Raw genomic sequence first — 19,621 nt, forward strand, 5'->3', positions numbered from 1 at the left:
GGGTAAAAGTGTTTTTAATTATAGGATCCAGCCATCTCTGGAAATGAAACCAACTATCCTACCTTCTCAAGAGGTGTGCAGGATGATGTCTTCATAAAATGGCCCAATACCAATGACATTATATATTCCAAGGTATGGTTCTTACAAAGCTGCCGACAGTAGGGGCATGCTGTATCCAAGTGAGCAATGTGTCAGTCTAGACTTCAGTGCTATCCATAGGGGGAAAGTCTGCTAATGGCATATTAATGCCTGGCTGTAAATGACACATTGAATAAATACTGCAAACTGAATTGTCCTCACTTTGTGTTGTTATCAGGGTATCAGAGAATAATGGTTATATCTGTCTGTTGCTGATGCTGAGTTTATATTCAGTGTGGTGTGATTATTTTAAAATGTCCTTTGTCTTATTAGGTCTGGCCATTTCTTCCCAATGTACAAGTCAATGAGTCACTGCCTGAGCAAACCCAAATACAGGTAAAGGTTGATGTGGTTTGGTTATGGACTCAAATATAGAGAGAGCAGCACACTACTTAAGGAAAATAGCAGCAAACTGGTTGATAAATCTCATGGGAAAAATAAGGTGCAGAAACCGGCTAGGCTTCCTAACAGAGCCAGAAAAGTAATTTTTTTTTTAATTTTAATTTTTTTTTAAAAAAATCCAATATTTTAACAGCAGGATGCTTTCAATCCTGTATCTGTTTTCCTACTATTTTTACAGATCTACGGAGCACATGCAGCTTTCCCAGACTTCTTCCGCAACTCCACAGTGGAGTGGTGGAAGAGAGAAATCCTGGAGTTCTACAACAATCCCACTGACCCCTCGAGAAGTGTCAAGTTTGATGGTCTGTGGATTGTAAGTGTAGAAATGCATTCGCTTTCTGGATTTTTTTTTCTCTGCCAGACACTAGCAGAGAAGGCCACATTTCACGGTATATATACTGCTGTTGAAGCTCAGAGGGTATCTGGCGTTAAATTGCCATTAAATATAATAAAAAAACAGGCTGGAGGGAAGCAAGCAGAGCACCAGGCAGAACCTGAGCCCCCAGCCAAAGGTTACACTTTGGCTCTAGGTTGTACACTTGCACTGCCTCGGTGGATCGTGACTTTCTTCCTCCACTGTGACACTGTTGGCACAGGGGAAGCAGAGCCCAGACTCACTGTTTTTCCCTTGAGACACGTTGTGGCTCCCTGTCCCTGCACCCCGCCACATGTGAACATGTCGAGAAAACGTGGAATGGCAGACTGAGACTGCAGCTGCAAAGGCTCCTGAGGACTTCTACAATGCTGCTTGTTTGTAATTTTAATTTAGCGTGGTTTGTAGGTTTGAAACAAGTACAATCAGGTTTTACTCTATGTTTTAGGACATGAATGAACCGGCAGCTTTTCTGAATGGTGCCATTGGCGGTTGTAGAAATGACCTCCTAAATATGCCACCATATATGCCTTGTAAGTCTGATAACCCCTTAAAACAGTTTTAGGTCATTCTGATTACTACACAATTTCTTATATGGTTTATGTGGTGTAAATGCCTAAAGTTAGGTATATAAAACCACAAGCCCTTACTGAAAGTGGCCCTTTATTTCTAAGATTATGGGCACACTTCAAGCCCATCTGTTTCAGTGGGAGCAGCAACTGCATGGTACTTTTAAAAAATGAAGTTATTTTCAGCTACGTGCCTGCATAAGGATTTTGATACCTGTTTTATATCTAGGTGCTTTGCCTTTAGGCATGGTAGAGAACGTAGTTCTCTTGCAGTTTTCTCAGATGAATAATGCAATTAATTAAAAATTTAGAAAATATCCTCGTGTCTCCTCTCATTACCATTTATCTATGCAGTCTAACACTTGAAATACTTACCTTTATTAGCTTGGCTTTGCTAAAGCACTAGTGTAAAGTAGTACTAATTAGTAATTATTTATTAATGGCTTATTAGCATACTCCTTGCTTACTATTGCTTTCAGTTATTATGAATAGTTTCTCAGGAATTGTCAGGAAGTTAATATTCAGACACAGACCATACCCGCTTGCCACACCCATTTTTCTGTCTATATGAATGATATGTCAGTGTTTTCAAAGATTTGCAATATCTTCTGGATTTGGATATGCTCTGTTTACTCTTCAAGCCTCTTCAGTAAGAGCATCTGTAACTGAGTTATTAAAACACTTACAGACTCAGATGACTACATAGGAATATTACAAATATTCCATTTTGGAAATTGTTATAGTTATAAAAAAATAAATGACAGTATACATGCCTAAAAAGAGACTGAAGGCCTGAAAGATTATGAAAATTAAGAAAGAGTAACTCAAATAATTATTGAATGTTTGTTATTAAAAAATATTTTTATTCCCTTTCCATTAGATTTGGGATATCAGTCAGATGGATTAACTGTCAAAACTCCATGCATGGAAGGTGAACAATATCTTCCAGACGGTACCCCAGTTAGACACTATGATGTCCACAGTCTTTATGGATGGTCACAGACAAAACCTACCCTAGAGTAAGTGAAGTTTGCATACTTTCTCGTTATCTCCAAATATGTTACAAATGAATATTCCGAGTCTATATTCTTATGGCCAAAACTTTCATCAGTTTATTTAACATTCCTGAAAAATCTTTCTTTTCATTCCGAATATCTGCAATTCTTCTGTCGAGCTGGAAGTGGGGTTTGATGTTCCAAAGTCAGAGCAGCAGTGCTGTAGCTCTGGCAGTTGGTATCATTTTGGTCACGTTACTGCTCAGCACAGTGATCTCGCCCGTGGTGCAAGCAGGGTGCTGTGGACCTGAGCTGCTGGAAAGGATGTGCAGGAGAAGGTGAGGTGGGCCTGTGCAGGTCTGAGCTGGAGCTGTGCTTCCACGGTTTCACTGTGGTAAATACCTTCTGCAGTGGGAGACAGCTAGAAGGAAAAACCACACCCGCTCGAGCATGTCTGCACCTGCAGCTGCATCGCTGACTGTCTCGGGACAAGCAGAAAAAGTCTTCATTTTGAGTTTAGCAGCTTTAAAAGCACTGGCCCTGAGCAGACACAGTTTTCAAGGTACATTTTAAAGACAGCTTACCCAGTTCTGGTACTAAAGAAACTTACTGCTCACCTAGCTGGGGAGCAATTCTTCTTACACCAGTTCTGAACATTATGTTGTGCAAGCTAAATTGCTGACCTGTGCTGCGAAAGGAGATGGCCACGGTGCTATTTCTCATATAGTTTAATCTGGATGTAATTACTTGCCATTGAGCGTTTCCTTGTCCCAACGCATTCAAAGACAACACGTTGCCTTTTCAGCAGAGATTTCTATTAGGAGAGAGCCACCAAGGCCATCCCGGGGCGATGCTCTGCATTGCAAACGAGAGCAGGCAGCCCAGAGACACCGCTCGGGTGCTCATTCACAAGGCAGAATGGAGAACAGGTCTGAACATTTGCATCAGCTGTTGGGAACAGTAATTACTCAATGATAGTCTCACGTAATTACTGTAATTAAAATATAAAATACTTTTTATTTCTGGTTTTCCTGGGATAGCCAAGTTTATTCCTAGGGTTGATACTGTTTTCACCTTATGCTGTACCCCTAGCGAGGGAGAATGAATCTAGTTTTTTCAGAATGTTAATTTAAGAAGGGCTGGATTACATCCTCTATTTAAAACAAATGGAGTAGTCGTGAAAAGGGGAAACAGTGACTTTTAAAATGCAAACTGCGTGCATCACGCTTTACTTTTAAGAATTTATTTTGTCAGTTCCAAGGCAAACGTCGTTATCTGTTCCTTTCTGAATAGTACCCCAGCCTGCTTTAGATAACGTCTGATCTAATGATAATATATCTGTGCGTTTCATTTCCAATTCAATGAGTAAGCAAGGAACAGTGTTTCTTTATAGGTCTTAACGACCTTAAAGCCCTTGGTAACTTTGATATTACCATAAAGAAAGAAAATATCAAGGCTGCTTGAATTTCTGACTGAGTGGATGTTATATCTGGCAGCGTGCCATTGCCGCGCTGCCAGTCAAGGCGGGAGAGAAATTGCTGACAGGACAGGAAGGAAAGTCTGGTACCTCTGCTGTCAGCCGAATCACATGCGATTGGGGCATCGTAAGTAGACAATAATTTGACACTAAGAGGAGTATTATCATCTTTTCTGTGTGTTAAGTATGAACGGAAAATGTAGCGAAATATTCCCTTCTCTTGAGAGGTGCCGTAACAGAAATGATTCCGATAAATTGCACAGCTCATACAGCTATTTTTGCACTTGAAATTTATAGAAAAATGCTATTTACAAAAAAAATATCTATCTATCTCAGTTCCCAATTTAATATTTCGTACTAACTGCTTGTGCAACTGAAGACATGACTTAATAATAGTTTACTCTAATACCAAACCATCCAAACAGGAAGATCGTTAGCACACAAAACTACAAAAGCCTGTAACTTAAAAGTGAACAGCAATTTTTTTATGTAACTTGGTGTAATTTTGATTCTCCATGCGCTAGAGACAGGGAGCTTCTGGATATTGGCTTAATGCTCTTCTTTTGTAATGAGGCTTTTGCATAGACTTGAAAATCAGAACCCGTGCTAGTGAATACAGGAACCATTTTGAGGAAAATTTGGGTTTTCTGACATAAGTAATTGCTTTTCATGGATACAGCTTTGGCTCAGTCCTGAGGCAGAGAGCTGGCACCTCGAGTCAGCAAAACTCTTGTTCCGAGCTCCTCCTTGAGCAGTTCTACGTGCAGCATAGACTTTCTTTACATTTGAAATTTTAGCTCCAATTTCCAAAGCATTGTTGAAGTAGGGTAAACCAAGCAGAGGCTGAAAATGCTTGATAGTATGTTACAAAGAAATAAAAGATACTAGAAAACTTACTGTTTGTCTTGGAAGAAATAATTACAGCACATTAGTCTAGTTTAATTACTACGGTAATTTAAGTGACTTGTGTATTTTTGCTGTAATTATAGTGTCACTAAAGCTGCAAATCCTGTAGAAAAATAAGTAAATAGTGCCTTATTGAAGCAGCTGTTTAGGCAATTATTGTGGAGCTAGCATTGGAGAGCAGCATGATTTAATCAGTGTGGCTTTCTAACTAGTATTGTGGCTTAGTATCTTGCTGTAATGACTCTCAGGACGTGTGCACGGCTGCAGAGGAAGGGTCCTAAGGAAGAGGAGCAGTAATGCATCCCTGCCAGTCCCACAGCACAGACAGACAGCACGTGCTGCAGAGAAGGGTGCTGGTATCCTTGGTGGAGCAACTGGGCAGCACAAATTCCAATTTTTATTTTTTTTTTTAAAGTAAAACTTACTTGGTTGCCTTTGCAGGTACTTTGTGGCAATGGCCAAGGCTTTATTTAAGAAAATTAAATCTTTTTTTTAATTATTTGAGGAATGGGGTTAATTGGTGAATTGGTTCTCCATCCAGCTCATTCACACCCCACCTCCAGGGCCTCAGGAGCTATTCTCCTGAGTCATTGGCAAGCCACAGTCTCCAGTCCCGATAACAATGATCTTGAGCAAGGCCGTAGGGTTTTAGTGCCAGAGCATCCTGAAAAGTCTGTGACAGTCCTGGCCTGGTGCTAGCTGTTTCCTTCTCTCCCCCAAAACCAAGCGCCTGGATGTTTCCTGCCCTGTAGGTTTCTGCCTCTAATTAAGGAAAGAGAAATAAGTCCCAGCATCCTCAAAAGGTTATTAACCCCTGGTTGAAATCTCTTCTGTTTATGAGGAAGACAAATGTGATCAGAGCAAGAGGTCAGCACGCATTGGTAGTCACTCCTTAGCTGTAAGACCTGTTACCTGCCCCGAGCAGAAAACAGCTGGTTTAATATGTTTGCTTCTAGACAAATCCATACTGGTCATTTCATATTGATATCATGTCATCTTGCTGTTTCTGAAGTGATTGTGGATCCATGACTTATTTTTATGTTCCAATACCTTTTCAGCAACTAGACCTATACTGTCAGGTCCAATATTCCTGGCACCTCTACTTTCCCCCTGATGATCTTTTTGGTATGAATTTTGCCAAATTATTTTCAACTGTTGCTGCAAGCTTTCAGGCACTTTAAGAAAGGAATGATGTGCCCTAGAACACATTGTGTAGCCCTTAGAATATGTGCAAGTTGGGTACATTTGTATTTTCCCACTCAGTAAGTACCCTGAGTTGGAAATCTGTATTTTTGCACCTTCTTGTTTGCCAGTTCTCTTTTCAGCTACAGGTTGGCTGACACTGCTGAGTTTCTGTGAACGTGTGAATCATAATGAATTGCTGTAAAAAGCACATCTGGATTGGTGTATACATGTTCATGCATACAACAATGCTGCCCTTCGTTATGAAAGTATAAGCCCTTATGTTCGTTTAAAGAGGATCTTCTGTAATAAATTCTCGTGCAATATTTCTCATGTAATTTATTTTTTTTGTCTGTTTTCAATGTCAGCGGTTTGCAGAGTGCCACCAAGGAGCGTGGGATTGTTATCACCCGTTCCACATATCCCAGCAGTGGAAGATGGGCAGGACACTGGCTCGGTGATAACATTGCTGCTTGGGATCAGCTTGCTAAATCTGTTATTGGTATGTAGAAGGAAAAGGATCTGTATTCAACTCAGGGTGCAGTTATTTCTTTTCGTTCACCTACCTGCTCTCAGTATTCATATGGTTTTAGCTGAAATAAGCACTTTAGTTCAGTAACCAGAATTTGTGGTCAATTCCTTTTTTACTCTTTCTCTTTGCTTCTGCACCAGGTGCTGGGAGCTCTTTTATTAGCTCGGGACCAGCCACCTTCATGCCCTGTGTCCTGCCATTCATTTCTTTCTTTGCTCCTGACCAACCAGCTCCCATCTTTTTCTGTAGCAGAAAAACATGACACATTAGAGAAATCATGGGGTTTGTGTTTGGGGTTTTTTCCTTCTCATTCAGCACTACAATATGTATTATCTATATAACCATTAATGTTAGAAAAGGGGGAAAAAAAACCCAACTAGTAATGCTGAATTCTTTTTCCTTTCAGGTATGATGGAGTTCAGTCTCTTTGGAATATCTTATGTAAGCTAATGAATTATTACCTTACCTTTAATTATCCTGATGCTGTACATGATTTTGTAGTATTCCAATTGGATCATTTTTAAATTTTCAGACAGGGGCTGATATTTGTGGCTTCTTCAAAGACTCGGAGTATGAGCTGTGTCTTCGCTGGATGCAGCTGGGTGCATTTTACCCCTATTCAAGGAATCACAATCAGAAAGGAACAAGGGTGAGTTGCAATTTTTTAAATTTAAATTTAAATTTAAAAACAGCTGGGCCTTTGCAACACACATATAGAGACGAGCTCATGCAACCAGAACATTGCATGAGCTGGTCTGGTTCAAGGAAAAGTACATTCCAAGCAAAATGGACAAGAAAAGAACACATTCGGCTTTTTATCAAATAGAAATTGTCTTTACTTATATTCTAGCTCTGCTGTAAGCCTCCCCCTCACCTGGGAGGTTTTGTGCCCACAGAAGGGCTGCTCTGGGATTTGGACCACTTGAAGGAAGCACATTCTAAGTTTGCTTTGACTGAATCAAACTCCTACGTATTTTTCCCTGTGTGCCATTTCTATTTAAGCGCACTCCACCAGCAAGACTAAAATAGAGCACTTTTATGGCGAGCACACTTAAAGGAGCAAAACTGACCTTGGTGCTCTCAGCCCTAATTGTCCATAATTATACAACAAGTGAGAAAATAGAGGAGTGTAATAAGATTCTGGAGTAAGGCTTGGCAATTTCTGTGCTTTGCACGTTTGCCACCATCAGATATTGTATTTCTTTTAAGAGTAAAGGAAAATAATTGCCTAAATGTAGGTCTGTGCTGGCTAAGGACTATATTGTAGAAAGCTGTAAAACAAGATAACTGGAAAAATAAAAAAAAAAATGGAAACAGCACTTCTATTCCAGTTAAAGCTCCAGGTCTAGCAGAGTAGAGCTATTTGTATGGCATATATCTAATGGATTAAAGTCTCCTTTTCAAAAACTCTGTGCTTTATCTTGCAGCGGCACACCTTTCGATAGGACTTTTAAAGCCTTTAAAAATGCAGATTCAGGGTTATCATATTGCTTCCAGTCTTACTCAATTTGCCAAGGTATTGTTCAATACATTTAATAAAGATTGGAAGTGCTCCCTGACATCAGTCATTAGTGCTTCGGTCTCTTCTTGCAAGTCCTGAGTGCTGCCCTGCAGAAAAGAGGGATAATAAATTATGTACACTGGGCCGTGTCACGCCTTCGGGACACATTGCATTGAACATTTTTTTACAGTACTTCCCCCAGGTTTCTCTCATCTTCCCTCTTTCTAGGTCCCCTCTTAGGGCTGACAGTGATGCCTACTGGTTTTAGTGTCACTTACTCCTTAACTGAAGAATAAATGAATGAAGGTGCTCTGGTTCAGTGGAGAAATTTCCTCGTCTTTGTCTTGCTCTTGATTTCGATGCACATTTGATAATTACTAATACGAATAGGTTCTATGAAGTCAGCAGAGAAACATAAAATGGAAGAGAAGAGGTGCTAAATGTGAAGCCTTTTGTAAACATTACCAAATTCTTTGTTCTGTTCTTTGGTTTTTTGCTTCGAGCTTCATTATCAACGATCTCTTCTCTTTCAGAGGCAAGATCCTGTTTCCTGGAACTCAACATTTGAGGAGATTTCCAGGAATGTGCTGAATATAAGATACACCCTGTTGCCCTATCTCTACACATTAATGTATGATGCCCATGTCCATGGCAGCACTGTGATCCGCCCCATACTCCATGAGTAAGTGTGACTCCTTTGCTCTACTTATTACAATTTTCCACTAAAAATTCTGTAGTTATGACCCTCCTAACAATAGAGGTTTCTCTTAGTTACAAGTTTTCTTTCAACAAAAAAGCACAAGATTGAGAATACGAGATTTCAATATCAAGTCTCGCTTGAACAGCACAAGTTCTCAATTTTTCACTATGAAACATTGAACATTTTCTTCTCTGAGTAATATTTGAATTTTAAATCTCACCTTTAACCTCTGTAGGGGCAAGGAACAAAATGCTGGTCATATGTAGGATCAGAAAACCCCACAAATATTACAAAAAGAGCTGGACACAAACTTTAAACAAAAAAGAGAGAATTCTGCCACAAATCATGACATTTTTACAGGGAAAAATTGCCTTTTTTGTGCATGTCCAAGATGATATGTCAGATTTTTAAAAAAATGTTGTTAGACACAAAAAGCCACCTTTGTTCCTTGTCAGGTGGGGCAGTACTTGCAAAAGCTTTACCTCCTGTCATGGAGTTAGATGTGGTCTAGTATCGTGTGTGTCTTGACTGAGGAGCAGAGTTTTTTGCCTATATTGACTAATTTTTTTTAAAGCAACTGTCTAAGAAAAAAGTGGCACAAATTAGAAAGTAGTTCCCAGTCCGTCCACTACCTAATCTGATTATTGCTATACTGACCAAGCACAACAGACCATCTGAGTTTTGTGACCCAAATATACTGAAAAGCAAATGCAAAGAAATGTAAAAAAAAAAAAAAAAAAAGAAACCCAAGTAATAGTTTGCATTTCTGTAATGAATTTCACATTAGCATCTTTATGCATTCCTGGCAAACATTAATTGATCTATGAATTATTAATACCAGAATAGATGAGGAAATAGTAGATACTAGGAACAGTAGATTCAATTACTGGCAAAAATGTCTTAAAGAAGGAATACTTTGAAAGAGTTCAGCACCCAATAACCATTATTCTGTTAACTTGCAGGTTTGTGCAAGACAGAACCACCTGGGAAATATATGAGCAGTTTCTTTGGGGACCTGCACTGCTCATCAGCCCTGTGATGCAACAGGTTCTTTTTTAAGCACTTATGAAAATATTAAAGTCACTTTAGCAAAATTTCACATTTTGATTTGAGATACCTAAAACCTGTATGTTTAATTCCAGAATGCTGTAACAGTGAATGCTTACTTACCCAATGCCCGCTGGTATGATTATTACACAGTAAGTAATTTTAAAAATTATATTTTATATGTCTTCACAGTGCTCTTCAGACAGCAGCAGGGTGTGCTGAGAGTGGTGGTAAGATGTAAACACTCTCTCTCCCTTTCACAAACTTGCATTCAGTATCAGTTCTTAGCAATATAACATCTACTTAGCTGATAAAAAAATTCTTGACTTCAGTGTAATTACATATAATAACATCACCACAATTAGGGTAAATTAAAAGGTGAAATAATACCTTTAATTTTAAATCCTTCTATTGACTTTTTTAACACTCAGATGATATACATAATGTCTTTGTAAGGAATGCTGGAATGGAGAAAGTCAAAACAGGTTTAGCTGAATCATCTTTCACAGAAAATAAGAAAAGATTTGGTAATAGGAAGAGAAGGCATTAAAAAATCACTTAATTAATCAGAAGTTCGTATTTTACCTGACTGTTCCCTTTGGTTCAGCTGGTGTTGCCTATGGTCAAGCCTGTCTTTTATAGAATCAAAATATCACAGTTTCTCTTAAAAGTGTTGGGTAGTTACTCCTGCAGCAAAAACTCCTAATTAATCTGTTTAGCAAAACATGATAATTTCATTCTAAAACCCCCTGTAAAGTGAGGACAATTCAGTAGAAGGCTTTTTTATTTTTTCGTACATAGGATGAAGATATTGGCTTTAGGGGACAATTCAAAGTTTTACCAGCTCCCTTGGAACATATCAACCTGCATATCCGAGGCGGATACATCCTTCCTTGGCAAAGACCTGCTAATACAACTTTTTACAGGCAAGATTAAGTGGAATTTAAAATTTAGTTTTGCACAATTATATATAAGGACTACCAGTCTTCAGAGATGCTGGGTGTATGATAGCACTGGAGCTTTATAGTTGGTTTTTCTTCTTGGTTTCCTCCTAATGGTCTCCTTTAAATTTAATAATGTGGGCTTAGGAAGATGCGTATAGGAGATCAAGTGATTGACATACAATATTTCTAAATATTTCTAACATTTGAGAAATATGAAATGTGGTTAGCTGAGGAAATTGAGGAAAAATTATTGTGTTTTCCATAGCCGAAAAAACCCGATGGGACTCACAGTCGCTTTGACTGACAGTCTGTTTGCAGAAGGACAGCTGTACTGGGATGATGGGGTTCGCATTGGTATGTACGGTGCTTCTTGCCTTCACACAATCCTTTTCTGCTGTGAGGATGGCTCTCTGGATGCCCCGAGAGGCTGCAGAGCCTCCACCCTTGGAGATATTCAAAGCCCAAATTAAAACAGACAAAACAAAGCGCAGGGATATGACCTGGGCAGAGATGCAAGAAATTGCAGCCGTCCTTGAAAACCAGATAATGCTCAGTGGCTGACTTATGAGCTCTTCTGCCAGCAGTGCTTACCAATGCCACAGTTGCCAAAGTGGAAGCTCCAAGCTGTAAGAAAGTGCATCGCTCAGCCGTCGCTTTGGAAAAGAAGTGCTGGTGGTTGTGTCTGCCTTAGAAATCCTCCGTGTAGCGTGGGGTGCTCGAGGAGGAGCATTAGGAGCAGATGGGAAGGATGGACTCTGGCCAAGGCAGTCGCATTTCTGGAGGACATATCTGAGCGTGCCTTCAGAGGCAAAACTGAAATTAAACCTTCAGATTAGCATTAGAGTAAAATGATTTTTCCTGATTTAAACCACATAATGCTATGATTTATAGAATTAATATGTTGTATAAATGAAATTGTGCTCTGGACCTAAGACAACACAGATCACAAAGATTTGTCCTCAAACCTGTGGGAACCATAACCATAGATTATGTGGGAAGCTTTAACTAATTTCCTCAACATTACTAAATCTAAAGCGCCTTCAGATAAGAGATACTTCAGTGCCATTTATCCTTTCCACCCAGAGCATATTGCCCTTGTAATAACAATAAGCTCTCACCCGAGATGACAGCAAGTAATGCAGAAAATGGTGTTATTTTGCATAGCGGTGCGTAGGGAAGTTTGCAGGATGCTGTAAGTGTCTTTTGAGGTGCTTCACGTAGAGCACTGCCTGTTAGCACTGGAATTCAGAACCGATGGTTGTTTAGGGAAGTCTGATGAGAAATGAAAGTAGCATAGATTGCGAGGTGCATCTCACCAGGGTGCCTGCGATCTGTTTGCGGTAGCGCAGAAAGGCAAGAACCGACAATGCCCATGATTGCCAGCACCACTTTGAGAGCATTTAGTGCTGAATAATAGGAGTGATAAAATAGAGAACAATGGTCCTGTGTAATTGGGCAGTGAGCAGAGGTGGATGTGGGAAAGGACTCCCATGCCTTCTTCAGTGAGAAACATTTTTCTCTGGCTGGTCTTAACACCCTTGATCTTCCTAATGCTGTTTGTTTGCCTTCCTTTGTATTTTACCTCTAAAATGTTCTTATTTTGTCCTTATTTAAATAGCATGCAGTCCTATAATGAAAGTATTTTATGTCTAAATGCATATGTCTTCTGGAAATACAGAACTTTATTTATGTATAGATAGACATACTGTATATTTCTGTATGGTATAAGCACACAATTCTTGAACTGAAATTTTGACAATGTGTTGAAGTGAATAGTGAATACATTTTATTTTATTCTTTCTTTTTAACAGACGCATATGAAGATGGTGTATATCTGCTAACATCATTTACTACTAATCAGGTAAGTAATGTTAGCCCATATTTTTTGAATAATCACTTTTGGTGATTATTATTTCATTTTTAACTATAGGTTTTTAAATTTGAAACTGAAATCTTCAACATTGGGAAAATAAATAACAACATGCACATATTTAAAAAAAAAAATAAAAGTAGGAAGAGAGGAAAATGAGTGAAAAGCTCAAGCAGACTTGTACCAGTCTAACGACAATCTCCGATATTTTTTTTTCCTTTTCCTTTCAGAATGTTTTAGATATCACAGTTCTGCATAACGGTTACACTGATCCAAACAACTTAATGTTTACTGAAATTAAAGTCCTGGGGGTGCCCACCAGCGTTAAGCAGGTGACCATATCACAGAACAGCGAGACAATCGCATCGTCTCACACTGTGGACTACAATAACACCAAGAAGGTGAGATGCCATTTTGCAGGGTAATGCCACCTTCACAACTGCATATGTGCTCTTAAGCCTTTGGAGATTCAGCTCTCAGCTGTAATACCACATTTAAAATATATTTAGGCAAGATATATAAGCTACCATCAGGTGATGATTATATAATACATTATTTAATATATAGTAAATATTGTGCAGTAAGTTTGGTAGAGCTTTTAAGCATAGAAATTGCTATCGAGGAACCCAAACCACTTCTGACTGGAAAAATGCTGGATTTTATTTTGTGCTTGGTTTCCACTCTTCCTAATAGCTTACTTGCAACCTGTGAGATTTAAAGGAAGGAAAAGCAACTACAAGTATTTTCATAGTCTCTACATGACCCTGTTGTTGTCAGTCTTGTCTGACAACATTTTCATTTCCCAGCCCTGTTTGCCTACCACCATTTCTTACTCTGTCATGTCACATTTCAGCTGTAGGCATTGCAGCACGGGGTTCCTACTTGTACAACTCAAATCACACTTCTAAAGTTATTGGCATAACTTCCACCGACTCCAGAGCACCGGGATTTCCATCTGCACGGGTTGTGCTGTCCAGGGCATTGCCCCCTCCAGCCTCCCTGGACAATAAAGTCAAGCTCTCCTAGAGGCAGCTGAAATAAGTGTGTATAACTGCATTGCCGTTCCAGACGGCTCTTCTATGGAGCATCTTTCAAATAGGAACAGAACTGCTGAGTTCAGTCCTGCCATTTTTCTGACAGGGAGACTGCCTAACCTCTTCTGTTACTGGGATCTTACTGCCTTTCCTTTGCAGTTCAGTATTCTGTTAAGTCTTAGTTCTTCCTCTCTTTCAGTGGGAAGCCAGAACTACTTTTTTGTATGTAACCAAAAAGATGCCTTAAAAATGTAAAAGAGAATGGAAGTATTTCATTCTGGTGTTGACTTCTGGAGTTTAAAAAAAAAAAAAAAAAAGTAATTCATATGCACAGTTTAATTACAAGTTTTGCTTCTTTCTTTCTTTCTTTCTCTCTTTCTCTTTCTCTTTCTTTCACTTTTTCTCTTCTCTCTTCTTTCTCTTTTCCTCTTCTCTTCTCCCTTCCCTTCCCCTCTTCCTTTTCTTCTTTTCTTTTCTCTTTTCTTTTCTTCTTTTCTTTTCTTTTCTTTTCTTTTCTTTTCTTTTCTTTTCTTTTCTTTTCTTTTCTTTTCTTTTCTTTTCTTTTCTTTTCTTTTCTTTTCTTTTCTTTTCTTTTCTTTTCTTTTCTTTTCTTTTCTTTTCTTTTTTTTCTTTTCCTTTCTTTTCCTTTCTTTTCCTTTCCTTTCTTTTCTTTTCCTTTCCTTTCTTTTCAAGCAACAGGAACTTTAAATGGCTTTCTGAATAAAGGGAAGGGATCAGAGCCTCATGATCAGACATCCCAAATCTGTGCTGCTTAAACTATGTTATATTTATAGTGACACAAACACAAAAGCAAAGGAAGAGAAATAAATTCTTGTAACTTAAAATGAGAAACCACTATCTCTACTGAACACAGAGAAAGCAGTGGATCTTCAGGGCAGTGTTACTAATTGTTCATTTTGTCTGTTTTATTCACAGCTTCTGACAATCACCAAGCTTCAACTTGAATTAGGCAAAAACTACACTGTGCAATGGAGCTAAAATCCCTGCAAAATAACATCAGTCATCCAGCTGAATTTTCTCATTGTTTAAAAACTATCTTTCAATTTTTCACAGTTCCTCTGTCATCACAAAAGACTTCTTACTATAAAAACATACTAGCACATTGAGTTCATATTAAGGTGTTATGTGCATAAAGCAGTCACATTTCAGTATTGTTGAAGGCTAACTACAATGTCTCCATGTGATGCAAAATCTGTATTTTAACCAGTATGGCACTTCGGTATAACTTCATCTTTCAAAACTGAGAACTGACTGTAAAACTCCATGTTTTCTCAGAGTAGAATTTCTGGCTGAGTTCATGAGTGCCAGATTTTATAAAAAAAGATATGGTTGGTATTACTTTCATAGATTCAGGGCCATAAATATGCTTATATTTAACTTTCATCTTGATTTTAATTATGCCTATGTAAGTCATTACTACGGAGAAGTATTTAAGGCCAGATGAAGTAAAAGTAAATGTTTTCATATTACTGATTTAGTATGAAACAATGTGTCAAGTTGTTGATCTATAAAATAGTAAGATACCTGCAAAAGTAATTTAAAGGGTTTTTTTGGTAAGACTTTAGCCAGACATTTGTGTTCCCCAGTGTTTTGATATTAAGTTGTAAAATTTAACCTAAAGTTTCAAGCTTAACTAATGAACATTGGTCTCTATTTATTTAACTGAAGGAAATGTTGTTGTATGTTTACTATAATAGTAATTCATATTAAAGACTCTTTGTATCCCAAGAGTGCAGCATATGATCTAAACAGTTTGGTAAAACATGTTTACAATTAAATTTGATGGGAATAAACTGCTGTCAGAGGTAGTAATACTCTAGTGGCTGTGCTTAAGATTTATTTAAAGGATTCCTCTCTGCTTTAAAATGTTGTAGTAAAACAGCTAAGTGGCTAGCATCTCCTAGGTGGATCAGTGTAATTATAGGGCTGAATTTATTGAAATTTCCCTGTAAAATAATAATGAAATTGGCGATCCAGAGAAAATAATCATTTAGGATTAAAATTACCATTTTGACAAATATTTTTGTCTGAAGGAACAAACCACACCATTTCTCCAGAGCTGGTGATGACTGACCAGCTGCAAGGACACATCCCATCGCTGCAGAGAAGGGAGTGCAGGTTGCTGAGCCTTTGATCCATTCCCTCCCACATTGTCCCCTTTGTGCCCACCTGACTGATGTGTGTAACATTAGGCACAGCCAAAGCCTTCCAAATGCTTATTTTCATCGTTTTTCTTATTAGTTTTATTTGGGGAACCTCATTGTTCTGTTTTCTCAGCTTTGAGAGGCGCAGCACATCAGCTGAGCTACCTGCATTTCAGCCACAGGGGAAGGCTTTTACTGAGTCCCCAAGACACTAATTCATGAGGAACTCGTGCAGACTGCGAAATCACAGCTTCAAACACGCGTTGGCCGCCTCAGGGATGTGCTCCCTGCCGTGTCTCTTCCTTCCTGCACCCCCTCCTGCCATTTGTACAAGCACGTGCAGCCCAGTGGAGCCTGGCCCAGAGTTCACTCCCAAAATATCTGTGGAACATCACTGTCCTTAGCTGGAGCCCAAAGCAGCTACATGCTGAATTCAGGGGCATATTTTTGCAGGTCGATAGCAGCTTTTCATGCAATGCTTCTCTTCGGGTCAGATCCGTACCCGTGTTCTGAAACATCTCCCACCACAGGAAGTGCCATTAAAGTCCATGAGCTGTGCTGAGTAGTGGGGCACTTTTCAACAGAATTAAGTGAGCAGCAACAAACACATTACTTGGGTTGAGGATAGGATTTTTTTGACTATCACTCTCTGTGTAGTTTGACTTTCTAACGCTTAAAAAAATTCACTCATAAAATAGCATAACAACACCCAGAGGTTTGACGTAATGCTGCTGCCCATTGCACCAGAAAACTCTCGCAGAAGGTACATCTTCCCTGAAAGCCATAAAGTTCTACTTTCAAAATCCTTTTTCCTAACTTTATTGGCTGCTGTCCTGGGTATTCTTAAAAAATAAAACCAAAGAAAATAGTACTTGTGAAAAATCGTAAATTTGTTCAGTATATTTAACTTTTCCTAGGATTAAAATATTAGACTTATTATGAATAGCATTTTGTTGTGGGTTAGTCCCGGGAGGCAGCTGAATGGTGTCAAAGACCCAACAAACTGCTGAAAATGAGGAGGATGTATTGAAAACACCGCCCCGCATGCTAACTGGTCTGAAACTGGTGCTGAGCGTGGCCAGAGACAGGGTACGGGGTCATCTAGCTCTTTGCACTGAGTCAGTATCTGGTTTGCATCTGCATCATTGTTTGGATGGATGAACAAAAGGAAAGCTCGCTTCTTAGTGAGACATCTTGCATTTTTAATTCCTTAACAAACTGGAAGTTTAACCCTGATCATTTTCAGCAGGGTTCTTTATGTCATATGTACAGCTGAAATCTGCTTTTGAGATAGATATATTGAGATATATTGTCTGTGACTCTGTTTACACATAAGTATGTATATATATATATAAGCATTTTATTAATATGTGTATATATTCATACTATTCACTATATATGTGCATACACATATGGATAGAAAAATGTGTATACACATCTATTTATCCATGCTATATACAGACATAAACATATGTATATATACATATACATATACATACACATATATATGTGTATACATCAGATGTGTTTTATTTCTTTATTAATAAATGAGTTTCCTTTTCTTCAGACTTTTAAAAGATTTTAATAATATTCAGGTTTCAGGGGAACTACACCAGAAGACAGCCAGATGCAAACAGGACCTTTAAGTATACTTTTTTTTTTCCCCCCCCTGAAAAAATGCTCAAGTTTTAAGTAGCTCATCCCAGAGCTGATCCAAACCTCGTGGGAATCAGTGAGTTTCTTTCTGTGGGCTTTGACTCAACTCCTGGTTTTTAAAACCTGTATCTTCTGCCTCTGGCATGGGTCCAGCTTCATTTAGCAGAGCAAAAATGGCCTTTGAATCCATCGTTGCAGACCAAAAACACAGCCCAGAGATTAAATCAAGATCAAGTAACAGGTTAATGAACTTCATAAAACTGTCTCGCCCAGATGCATAATTAAGAGTTGTAATCAAACACAAACTTTGGCATTCCAGTTTCTCTAAGCTCAGCATACAAAGGGCTTAGGAAACTTAGCAACATACAGCAGTTGCAGTTAAAAGCTAATGGTGGTTGTGCAGATGCCTCCAGCTTTGGCTAATACGCTTTTCTGTAAGACAGACAAATATGTTATTGCTGTAAGGGAGCAGCAGATACAGACAAAATGCCCAACGAATCCCACTCCAGATGATAGCTACAGGTACTAGAGAATAATCCCAGCTGTTTTAAAGAATATAAAATATTTCTTTATCCACATGGTTAATATTGCAATTGTTTATTGCTGCACTAGTGAAGGAGCCATACAAGCCTGAGCTCTGCTCCAGCTCCCCAAATTAACCTGAGTGCAAGGCCACCGGCCAGCCAGCTACGGGGCTGATGGAGGCCAGGTCTGTAACTCCACCACAAATCGAGAGGAAATTACATTTCCAACGACAGGTAGCATGACCTTCAATGCCTTGCAGTACAGAAGCATTTCATATCCAGTCATTATTAATTTACCAGCTGGCCAGGCAACCATTGTGTTTGCCCTTGTGACCAAGCCCACGTAGCCAACTCCAGGGAGAACGCACTCTGACAAAGGCCAAGGTGGGGTTTTTGGGTGAATTCCCACCTGGCCTCTGTGTGCTCTGCTCAGAAGGCACTGTTTTTGGTCTTAAAGAGACAGAAAGCAGAAAAACTGCAAAATTACATTTTAATTTCATTCCTTCTCCATCCTGTTTCTCAAAAAGCAAGTATATTGGACCTCTCTGCAGTCTCCTGCACCATTTAGTAGCTTATCTTTGTATTTTAAATACAGTTACGTGGTTGTAGCAATGTGTAGTAGTCAGATCGAATTACCTTTCACATGCTTGGAAAGTGGAAGGATCCAAGAATTCTTCAATAATACAACACATGAAGCACAAGCCTGGAAATAGCTGGGAGCTTTCTTTCTAGCAACCATAACGTGATGAGCACTATCGAGGTGACAGCTCTCTAAATTACATCCTTGCCAGATGAGTAGCTGAAGGACATTTTTAGTGGAGTGCCCTGTAATAACCACAGGGTGACGTACCTTAAACAGATTCTGACTCAAAAACTTATGGAAACAATAATGAAATACTGGTGTTTCCAGGACGCTTTGGGGTTGGAACTCAGGTCTCCAGGGCGCAGGGTTAATTCCTGCAGTATCACACCTGATATTACTGCTGTCTGGGAAGATGGCAGGAGCCACACGTTTCAACGATAGCTTTGTTATAGCATATGCTACATAAAAAGTGGATTTTTATAAATATTTCTGGTTCTCACGGACTAAAAAGAAGTAGTCAGGATGCTCATGGTTTTTGCCTTTCAGAAGATGTTGTTGTGTGATTGTCCTTGGATATTGGATATTAGCAGCAAGCTGTTCAATACAAGATCTCCTCCCTTAGCTTAGATCTTCCTCCATGAAACTATTGTATTTTGAAAGAAGCTCCTTCACTGTTAAAAAGAAGTGCCCACTTATGCCAATTTACAAGAAATCCGCCACTAACTAGTGTGGGAAGGAAATGATAAAGAATCAGCTCACATTTGCCTTCAGTGTGACTCCAAAGGACTTCTCTCAGGTACAACGTGTACAAGCGAGGGGATGGGCTGTCTGGGGTGAAGCATCTCTGTCAAACAGGAGCAGATATCGCTGTGCTAAAGAGACGTTGATGGCCCTGAAATTACTATTCCACTAATGTAGAAGACAAAACCGTGTCACACTTGGCTGTGCTTGTTCTAACAAAGCTGCCACACACACGCAGTTAATTGGATTTTTTTTCCTCAGAGCCTGGAAGTAGCAGCTGGA

At 39.1% G+C, this 19,621-nt stretch overlaps 1 protein-coding gene and 1 long non-coding RNA gene across 2 annotated transcripts in view; one reads left to right on the forward strand and one right to left on the reverse strand.

Moving 5' to 3' along the window:
• The window catches only part of SI (sucrase-isomaltase), a 52,343-nt gene extending 36,842 nt beyond the window's left edge, over positions 1 to 15,501 (forward strand). The window contains exons 32-47 of the mRNA XM_074834610.1: positions 25 to 132; positions 412 to 474; positions 719 to 853; positions 1,362 to 1,446; positions 2,363 to 2,501; positions 6,411 to 6,544; positions 6,981 to 7,015; positions 7,107 to 7,223; positions 8,609 to 8,757; positions 9,738 to 9,822; positions 9,918 to 9,974; positions 10,624 to 10,748; positions 11,032 to 11,120; positions 12,578 to 12,627; positions 12,867 to 13,037; positions 14,607 to 15,501. Of these exons, the coding sequence (XP_074690711.1) occupies positions 25 to 132; positions 412 to 474; positions 719 to 853; positions 1,362 to 1,446; positions 2,363 to 2,501; positions 6,411 to 6,544; positions 6,981 to 7,015; positions 7,107 to 7,223; positions 8,609 to 8,757; positions 9,738 to 9,822; positions 9,918 to 9,974; positions 10,624 to 10,748; positions 11,032 to 11,120; positions 12,578 to 12,627; positions 12,867 to 13,037; positions 14,607 to 14,669 (1,605 nt within the window). The 3' untranslated portion in view covers positions 14,670 to 15,501. The remainder of the gene's footprint in view (positions 1 to 24; positions 133 to 411; positions 475 to 718; positions 854 to 1,361; positions 1,447 to 2,362; positions 2,502 to 6,410; positions 6,545 to 6,980; positions 7,016 to 7,106; positions 7,224 to 8,608; positions 8,758 to 9,737; positions 9,823 to 9,917; positions 9,975 to 10,623; positions 10,749 to 11,031; positions 11,121 to 12,577; positions 12,628 to 12,866; positions 13,038 to 14,606) is intronic.
• LOC141927418 (uncharacterized) lies at positions 2,331 to 8,460 on the reverse strand. The gene is made up of 4 exons (XR_012624385.1): positions 8,354 to 8,460; positions 8,010 to 8,182; positions 7,041 to 7,189; positions 2,331 to 2,898 (listed from the first exon to the last, which is right to left on the reverse strand). It is a non-coding gene; the product is annotated as an uncharacterized LOC141927418 (long non-coding RNA).
• Positions 15,502 to 19,621: the final 4,120 nt, after the last annotated feature.

This window comes from Strix aluco, chromosome 9 (genome assembly GCF_031877795.1).
Source record: "Strix aluco isolate bStrAlu1 chromosome 9, bStrAlu1.hap1, whole genome shotgun sequence".
In the NCBI taxonomy this organism is placed as follows: domain Eukaryota; kingdom Metazoa; phylum Chordata; class Aves; order Strigiformes; family Strigidae; genus Strix; species Strix aluco.